The sequence below is a fragment of the Cornus florida genome, unplaced genomic scaffold (genome assembly GCF_030987335.1).
Source record: "Cornus florida cultivar Cherokee Brave unplaced genomic scaffold, ASM3098733v1 CherokeeBrave_3.0.0_Hap2_Chr07, whole genome shotgun sequence".
NCBI classification, from domain to species: Eukaryota; Viridiplantae; Streptophyta; class Magnoliopsida; order Cornales; family Cornaceae; genus Cornus; species Cornus florida.
This window is the reverse complement of record NW_026775577.1, coordinates 17,690,844-17,699,221: the sequence shown is the minus strand read 5'-3', so window position 1 is coordinate 17,699,221 and position 8,378 is coordinate 17,690,844. Positions and strand designations below refer to the sequence as shown.

The 8,378-nt window shown below is 33.3% G+C and overlaps 1 protein-coding gene across 1 annotated transcript; it reads left to right on the top strand.

Annotated features, from left to right (window-relative positions):
* Positions 1-3,959: 3,959 nt before the first annotated feature.
* Positions 3,960-7,502, top strand: LOC132267528 (agamous-like MADS-box protein TM6). Its single transcript, XM_059768683.1, has 7 exons — positions 3,960-4,326; positions 4,557-4,623; positions 4,766-4,827; positions 4,965-5,064; positions 6,650-6,691; positions 6,964-7,008; positions 7,156-7,502. Exons 1-7 carry the CDS (start codon positions 4,139-4,141, stop codon positions 7,246-7,248), a joined length of 597 nt encoding a protein of 198 aa, XP_059624666.1. The 5' UTR covers positions 3,960-4,138; the 3' UTR covers positions 7,249-7,502.
* The last annotated feature ends 876 nt before the right edge of the window (positions 7,503-8,378 follow it).

Sequence of the window (8,378 nt, the reverse complement as noted above, 5' to 3'; positions counted from 1 at the left end):
ATAAGGTAAGGTTAATTTGCTGAACGATGATTGTGTTTAGCATTTATTGCTGAGCTTGTGAGCTCACCCCATTATCACATTTCAGGTACACGTTGAGTAGGAACGTGATGGGATTACATGATGGTGATGGATTTTGGCTTGTTTGTCGCATTCTTTGGTTTAGTTCAATTTTCGCATTGTAATAAGAATGACGATATTTTTTTTGAGAGTTAGTTCATTTTGTCCAGTTATCATGGATTATTTTTGACAAGGTTGTTTGATATTATGGTTGTATCGATTTAATAAATTAGAGGGTGGTTTTCATCCACTTCTTTATTTAATTATTTTTATTGTAAAGTTGTGGTTGTGTAAGGAAAGTCATGTCAAATCTTAATACGAGATAAGAGTTCATGTATTTAGGATTTTGGGGCATGACAACTTATCCTTGTCACTAGTGGTTTATTCAACGTTGATTGAACTCCTTGAGTTTTTAACCGGTTGAATATTTCGTATCAAATACTAACAATAAAATATTTTTGATACTTATTTAGGCTCGATTGTTTCAACGTAATATATGTGCTTACTCAAAATATATTTTCCTTTTTTGAATAAAATAATTTTTTATTTTTATTTTTTAGTATTTGACAAATGTCAACGTTGAGGTTAAGGTCGAGGTTGAATTCATGGAGTTGGATGTGTAAAATAACTTCTAAAAACTTGATGAATAACTTATTCTTGTTAGATTTAATTTAATAAAAAAAATAAAAATAAATAGTTTATATCCAAACAAATGAATATAGTAAAACATATTTCATAATACCGCGTTAAGAATTTTTTCTTCCCAAATGTCATCTTACCACTTACACTAGCTATCAAGGTTTGCTGCCTAGCGCCCAAATTTTTTACTATACACATTAAACATGATTGAAATAGGTAGATCAGGTTTAATGTGTTGAAGACAAATTTAATTGTGTTGAAAATTTTTACAGCACGAGTTGTGCACAGTAGAGGAACCAGGCTCACGAAGTTGTGCAGAGTGGAGAATCGAGGCTTCCGTGACCTACTGGTGTGTATATATATATATATATATATATATATATCAGTCAGTCTCAGTATATATATACATATTATATTAGCATGGGTGCCTCTTTGAGGATGACACCAACTAATCCATTAAATATTGTTGAGCTGAGCTTAAAAATCCAGTGGGTAACTTGTAACTCCTTGGCCTGTGATCTGGGAAGAAACAGTACTATTTCACTGGCCAAAAAATGCTTAGCAGCAGACCCTATTGGAGTAAGTTCCCTATAAACCCTATTTCTTAAAACAGTCTCTCTATGGGAGTCCCAAATCCTATGATTTGAGAGCACAAAATCAGCTTATTGAGTGAGCTAGGTTACATTGGTCAGGATTGTGGATGGGACATAACCTATGTAGGACACTCAACAACAAACACAACAACGTTAGTATCTGCGAACTCTCACCGTCACTCTCCTCGATATTAGTTGTGAAATAACTAATTATGTGTGTGTGTGTGTGTGTGTGTATTAGCTACCCTAGCTTGAGCTTCAGCTAATTAAGCAGCAAAATGCTATAGTAACATTTTCAAGCCCTAAGCAGACTAATAAGTACCGTCACTTGGTTAGCTTTTATATCTCGGAGAAGATTACTTTGTTTTAGAGACAGTTTGTTTTCTGGAATTATATGAAATTACTTTTTCAAGCTGACAATTATTATTATTATTTAAAAAAAAAAAATTTGGTTCCTTTCTGGGTTTCATGTGTAATAAAGTTAAAGACATTAAACATTGTTAAATTAAAAATAATAAAAAAAAAGATTTGTTTTATTGATTTGGGCTTCCAAATATTGCATTTTTCATCATCTTGAGCCCTGGACCCTGTAACCTGGTATAATGTTTGTAAAGTTTTTAGAGAAAGAACTTATAATAATTATAATAAATAAAATGACTTACAGAAGAAAAAAAAAAAAACTTATACAATAATAAAATGTAAGTAGATCGACTAGATAAGAGTTTAATGTATGCATGCATATTATTTTCTGTACAAAATTTTTATGTTACAATAGTGAAATTTATTATATTGGTGTCAGGATCATGAGCTAAAAAAGTGTGCATGTATACATGCATGTTTAATTACTTTTAAGTACTTTTATTTAGATTTCATAATCTATTTTTAGTTCCAAGAAAGCTAACAAAAAAAAACGATGAAAAGATTTCAAGATTCAAATTCTCCATTTGGTTGGGAAATGTGAAAAATAAAATCAGTTGAATTCATTATAATTTTCATATGGTGAAAAAAAAAAATTATAGTTTTCATATTATTATTCATCATGAAAATTTCTTCATAGACTTCATATAAAGTTGTAGGTGTCACTTATTAGAAGTTGACATGGCACGTTGATAAGTCAATACGACCATAGCCAAATCCTCAGTGGTAATTTAAAAAGTCAAAAGTCACAAAGGACCAAGCTTCAAGCACTTTGAGCCCTGGCATCGCCTCAGGCCCATCAAGTCTCGAAAGATCGAACTTCGAGCACCCAAAGCCCTGGCATCGCTCCAGGCCCATCAAGCCTCGAAAGATCAAACTTCGAGCACTCCAAACCCTAGTATCGCTCCAGGTCCATCAAGTCTCGAAAGTTCAAACTTCGAGCACCCAAAGCCCTGGCATCGCTCCAGGCCCATCAAGCCTCGAAAGATCAAACTTCGAGCACCCTAAGTCCTGGTATCACTCCAGACCCATCAAGTCTCAAAGATCAAATTTCGAGCACTCTAAACCCTGGCATCGCTCCAGGTCCATCAAGCCTCGAGGAGCCGATCCTTGAGCACACTAAGCCCTGGCATTGCTCCAGGCCCATCAAGCCTCGAGCACCCTAAGCTCTGGCGCCGCTCCAGGCCCATCAAGCCTCGAGAGACCAACTCTCGAATACCTCGAGTCCTGGCGTTACACCAGACAATATCACTTTGAAGGACTGGAGCCCTAGGGGGCTTGTCATCAAGGGATTGCGTATAGCATGAAACGAAAGTAGGGTCTTCGCGGCTATAGGGAATCTACGTTTGGGAAACTTAGGAGAATCTTGGATTGGTGAATGAGAAGTCAAGAAGTGCCTTCGCTCTCAGCAAGGCTCGATTAACATGATGATAGGATTGTACATGTCATGACAGCAAACCTTAAAATCACATTTAATGCTGTGTCAAGCTTGACTAACCGACAGCCAAGCAACATTTAATGCCTTTGATTAAGGGAGAAGTGACATGGCAATGTAGGACAAAGCTCGAGGAAAGGATTGGATCCTTCAGACTCCTAAATCTCCAGGATTACTCACGTAATCCTGATCGAGAGTAATACATGAGAGGAACCATGCACAGAAGGGACCATTGGATAATAACCAATGGAATCCAGGTCTATAAATTGTACTGTCCTATGAAGGAATAAGCAACCCAGAAGAGAAAGCTGTCATAAGATACTGTATACTTGCCCTACCACCATCTTAATCTTGATAGTTAGTCTTCTTCTCCTCCTCCTACACTGAGCATCTACTCTGTTTTCCTTCATATTTGTATTTCTGATATCACCGTTACAGTATTGTTTACTATCTAATAAAAAAGAACCTCTACAATAGTTTCATTTTCTTTTTTCTTTTTCCATGCATGGTCTCATTAAAAAAAAGATAATAAAAGAAAGAAAAAGACCCTCATTGCTAATTTACTAATTTCTTCATTCTTTTGACATTTCCAACAATAAATATTCTTTAGTTATACCTCAAGTTTATATATATATATATATATTTCCTTTTCAAACCAAGAATGTAAATTTCAAGGTGAGAGTGAAAGGGTTGATCATGTGTAAACATAATATATATGTCCTGTCAAGGTCAACAGAGTCGGACATTACACGTTATCAGCATTAAGAAATCGAACCCATAGACATTTTCACCAATTTGGCGACCACTACTCTCACAAATCTAATCTAATCTAAGCTATCAAACAACTTCACTTTTGATGCCACTTTCCAAAAATAGTAACCACCCTTTCCTTTCTTCTTTCCTTCTTCCTCATTCCTTTCCTTTCATCACTCTGAGATCTAGGGTTTGTATTTGTGTTAATTAGTCTGTGGAGTTTCAACAAAAGAGAGAGAGAGACATGGGTCGTGGAAAGATTGAGATCAAGAAGATTGAGAACCCTACAAACAGACAGGTCACTTACTCCAAGCGAAGAAATGGCATTTTCAAGAAAGCTCAAGAACTCACTGTTCTCTGTGATGCCAAGGTCTCACTCATCATGTTCTCCAACACTGGCAAGTTGCATGAGTACACCAGTCCTGCCACTACGTATGTATATTATTTTCTCTTAGCTACATCCATCATAAATCTATCTGGATAAGTAAGACTCATAACTCTGTTAGGGACATGTTGTGCCTTGGACTCGAAATCTCAATTGAGTTCGAGATCTGTTAGGAATATGTAGTTGTGTTCTGTGTTGATTTTGTGGTTGAAAAAAAAAAAAAAGACCCTAACACACTTGCACTAATACTTAATTGCTGTTGTTGTTAATTAACCAGGACAAAAAAGATCTACGATCAATATCAGAGGACTGCAGGGATTGATCTATGGGTCACCCACTATGAGGTATATCTCTCTTTATATATATATATATAGACACACACGCACCCCATATTTGATTTGTGAGGTTATATATATATATATATATATAAATATATATTTATAACGAAATGTTAAGTGTACCTCTTGTACTAATCAACTTGTGCAGAGGATGCAAGAAAATTTGAAAAAACTGAAAGAGATCAACAATAAGCTGAGGAGAGAGATCAGGTAAAGCATAATATAACAAAAAGTGTTTTGTGTGTGTGTTTGTGTTTGTGTGTGAATCACTTGGTTTGATTAGCTAAAATTAGTGTTCGATCTACAAATGAAGCTATATATAGCTAAGGATGGTGTTGTGTTAACAGGCAGAGAATCGGCGAAGATCTGAATGATCTAAGCTATGATGAACTGAAAGGTCTCGAGCAAAGGATGTCTGTTTCTTTGGGAGTTGTGCGTGATCGGAAGGTTGTAGCTTCTATGATCTGACTTATTATTCCTCTTTATATAAGTGGTTAATTTAGTGTGGGGTGGTTAGATATATCAGTGAATGGCTAATCAGAGAATTTTGTGTGGTTTTAATTTTCCTTTTTCCTAGGATTTTATTATAGTTCTGAAATCATTGTAACTTGAATTCAGTATGCAAAACCATATCTTTTGGAGGAAATTATGAAAAAAAAAAAATCTTTTGAGAGGAAAAGGAAATTGATTAATATAAAAGAAGTTTTGAACTGCGCAACCAATTAAGTCTCCTTGTGTCTTATTGAGCATTAATATGCTATATATGTTACATATTTATGGGAAGCGTTCAAAGCTTGGGTAGTAGGGATGGCGATATATCCTGATCGTCTCGTTTGAAACGGTTATGAAAGTGGCTAAATGGTTATGTGGTGGGGATGGAGATTATGATGAAAGCCACATGATTATGGAGTGATAATAGGGAGTGGGCATCCCGTCCCGCCATGTTTATAGTAATAAATTACAATTTTATACTTATACTTTCTTTTATATTCAATAATATTAGATATATATTAACAAAATCTTAATTTATTTTATTCCAATCACTAAATGTTCTTTTCTATTATTTTTTATTTGAGAACTTCTATGTATTATTTTGATGTTTCTACAATAATATTAAGTCTAAAATTCCAATTGAAAAGTTGAATCTTATTTTTATTCGTATAAAAAAGAAGAATTATTACCATAGTTGAAAATTTATTTCATTATTTACTTTCGTTAGATTTGTAATTTAATTACAAAATTACTCTACAAAACCCTCCCTGTCCCGTTTAATAAACGATTTTAGAGCGGGAATGGGATAGCTATGATAAACGGGGATAAATTTAGACTTAAAAATGAGAAAGAAAGCGAGAAGAAGAACACAAAGAAAAATAGAATAATAGAAGAAAAAGTGGAGGCATGCATTCCCTAGAATGTATATGGTATTATTGAAAACTTGAGAGAAAATATTTATATTTTTCTTTTTGTATAACAATATATATATTTTTTGTCTTTATTTTTTTGAATGTAACATTGTCGCGTTCATATCTTATTCTTTTAAAATTTATCTTAAGGTCGTGTTTATATCACATTGCACTCATATCCAGGATAACCAGGTCCGCGTGTCCTAGACCTAACTTTATTTCATGTAATGAACTACTGCATAACCCAGCTAACCTAAGGCCTCTCTATACATCTCTCACAATTTAACCAACAATAATAATAAATAAATTTACGGTACCCAAAAAAGTAAAGTAATTAATAATAAGGTAATACATAAAACAATAATAATATTAAAAAATCTGTAGGCTCACTTTTTCCTGTCTAGCTTGTCTTTCATTTTTAGCACTCTATTGCTATCCTTGATGTCGTCAAAGTCAGTATTTTATGGCGATGGCGAAAAAAAGTAATTCTGCTTTTATAATGTCATTACTCGTAGAACTTATTAACTAATACTAATGCGAAAGTTGCATACTATTACTTGTTTAGGTTATTGAGTTTTCATATTGAATAATTTTGACTAACAGTCAAGAGCTTCATCACTTGTTTGCAGTTCCATGTGATCAAAACTCAGACTGATACCTGCAGGAAGAAGGTTAGTGAATTTACTTCAATTAATTAATTTAGTACTCGTCCCGTCCCAAAATAAGTAACTTTTTTTAATATTTAATATTTATTATATTAGCAATGAATGAATAACCAAATTTAAGCCAAAAAGGTTAAATTAGTAATATTATAAATAATAATACGTTGATGGATTAAAATGAAAAAGTGAACACTTATTTTGGAACTGAAGGAGTATGTCAATAATTTCAACACTCATTTTGTTTTTCATTTTGAATTATTTTTTGGACTATGTGATTGTAGGTAAAGAACTTGGAGGAACGATATGGAAGTCTCCTACTCGAATATGTAAGCATCAATCTTGAAGTTGTGCTTGATTTTTATTTATTTTTTATCGAAGAAACTATAATTTATGTCTTATATTCTACATGTTCATCAGTTGTTTAATTGCCTTTTCTTTTCTTTTCTTTTTTCTTTTAAAAAAAAAAAATCAAGGAAAGCAAATGGGAAGACATGCAGTATGGTTTAGTGGAAAATGAGGGAGGCAATGGAGGTGGATTTGGACTCAACGATCTTCGCCTTGGTTAAGAACTACTAATGCCAATTAATTACCCTAATTCAGATATGATGAACTTAATTTGCATTATGTTTCTTGTCAAGTTTAGACTGTTTTAAAGTTGGACATGTCCAAATCTATACTTTATTAATACGAAATGTGCTTGCTACTGTCACAATTTAGCACCAGAACAGCTTTTGGTGACTTCTTTCTTTGATGGTTAATTTCTGAAATGTTGTATTTTTTATTCTGTTATCTAAGAATCTCTTTTGATGTTTTGAATTTATATTTTGGTTATCTTTTCATGTTGTTAAAGTTTTCTCGAAAGAAACTGCAGTTACTTTTTATTAAATCATATTAATGTTACAGGTTGAATTTGTTTAACTAACCATGTTACACTTGTCGAGAGTTGACAACCGACTAGGGGACATGATGAGTGTGGGTGGAGCTCACCACGATAGCCCATACCTTACATCTCTAAGTTGGTTGTCAACTCTCAACAAATTTAGAGTTTTCCTTATTTCTTTGAGTCGGTTATTGGCTCTCAACAAGTTTAGAGTTTTTCTTATTTCTCTAAGTCGGTTGTCAACTCTCAACAAGTTTAGAGTTTTCCTTATTTCTCTAAGTCGGTTATTGACTCTCAACTAGTTTAGAGTTTTTCTTATTTCTTTAAGTCGGTTGTCGACTCTCAATAAATTTAGAGTTTTCCTTATTTCTCTAAATCGGTTGTTCACTCTCAACAAATTTAGAGTTTTTTTTATTTCACTGTAAGTTTGACGGTCTAGTTTTTTCTTTCTTATCCTAATTATATCATAATGGTTTTGTGGTCTCCACTTTTGTATAAATATTAAATAGCAAAAGAAACACATATATGCAACTGTAGCTGCTATAACCTGGAGAATAAGAGGCAATATGTTCATGCCCCCAATATTTTTCTTCAAGAATTTATTTATGATTACCTATCAAAGGATACTAATGGTAAGTTTGCAAGAGGAAAATTACATGTGGCCCCTTGGTCACCCAATTTTTTTTTTTTTTCAAAACCCTTATTTAGGATTTACATACTAATGGTTATTCACGGTGAGGTTGCCAAAAAAAAAAAAAATGATATGTAACTCATTCAAAGACCATTAAATCTTTTTAGTCTTTTTAAAATTGAAAT

Bases quoted from the DNA above. Each gene is read 5' to 3' on its own strand.
- LOC132267528 (XM_059768683.1), top strand. From the start codon at position 4,139: ATGGGTCGTGGAAAGATTGAGATCAAGAAGATTGAGAACCCTACAAAC. The intron at 4,828-4,964 runs GTAAAGCATAAT...TTGTGTTAACAG, and splicing joins AAGCTGAGGAGAGAGATCAG to GCAGAGAATCGGCGAAGATC. The intron at 5,065-6,649 runs GTTGTAGCTTCT...ACTTGTTTGCAG, and splicing joins GAGTTGTGCGTGATCGGAAG to TTCCATGTGATCAAAACTCA.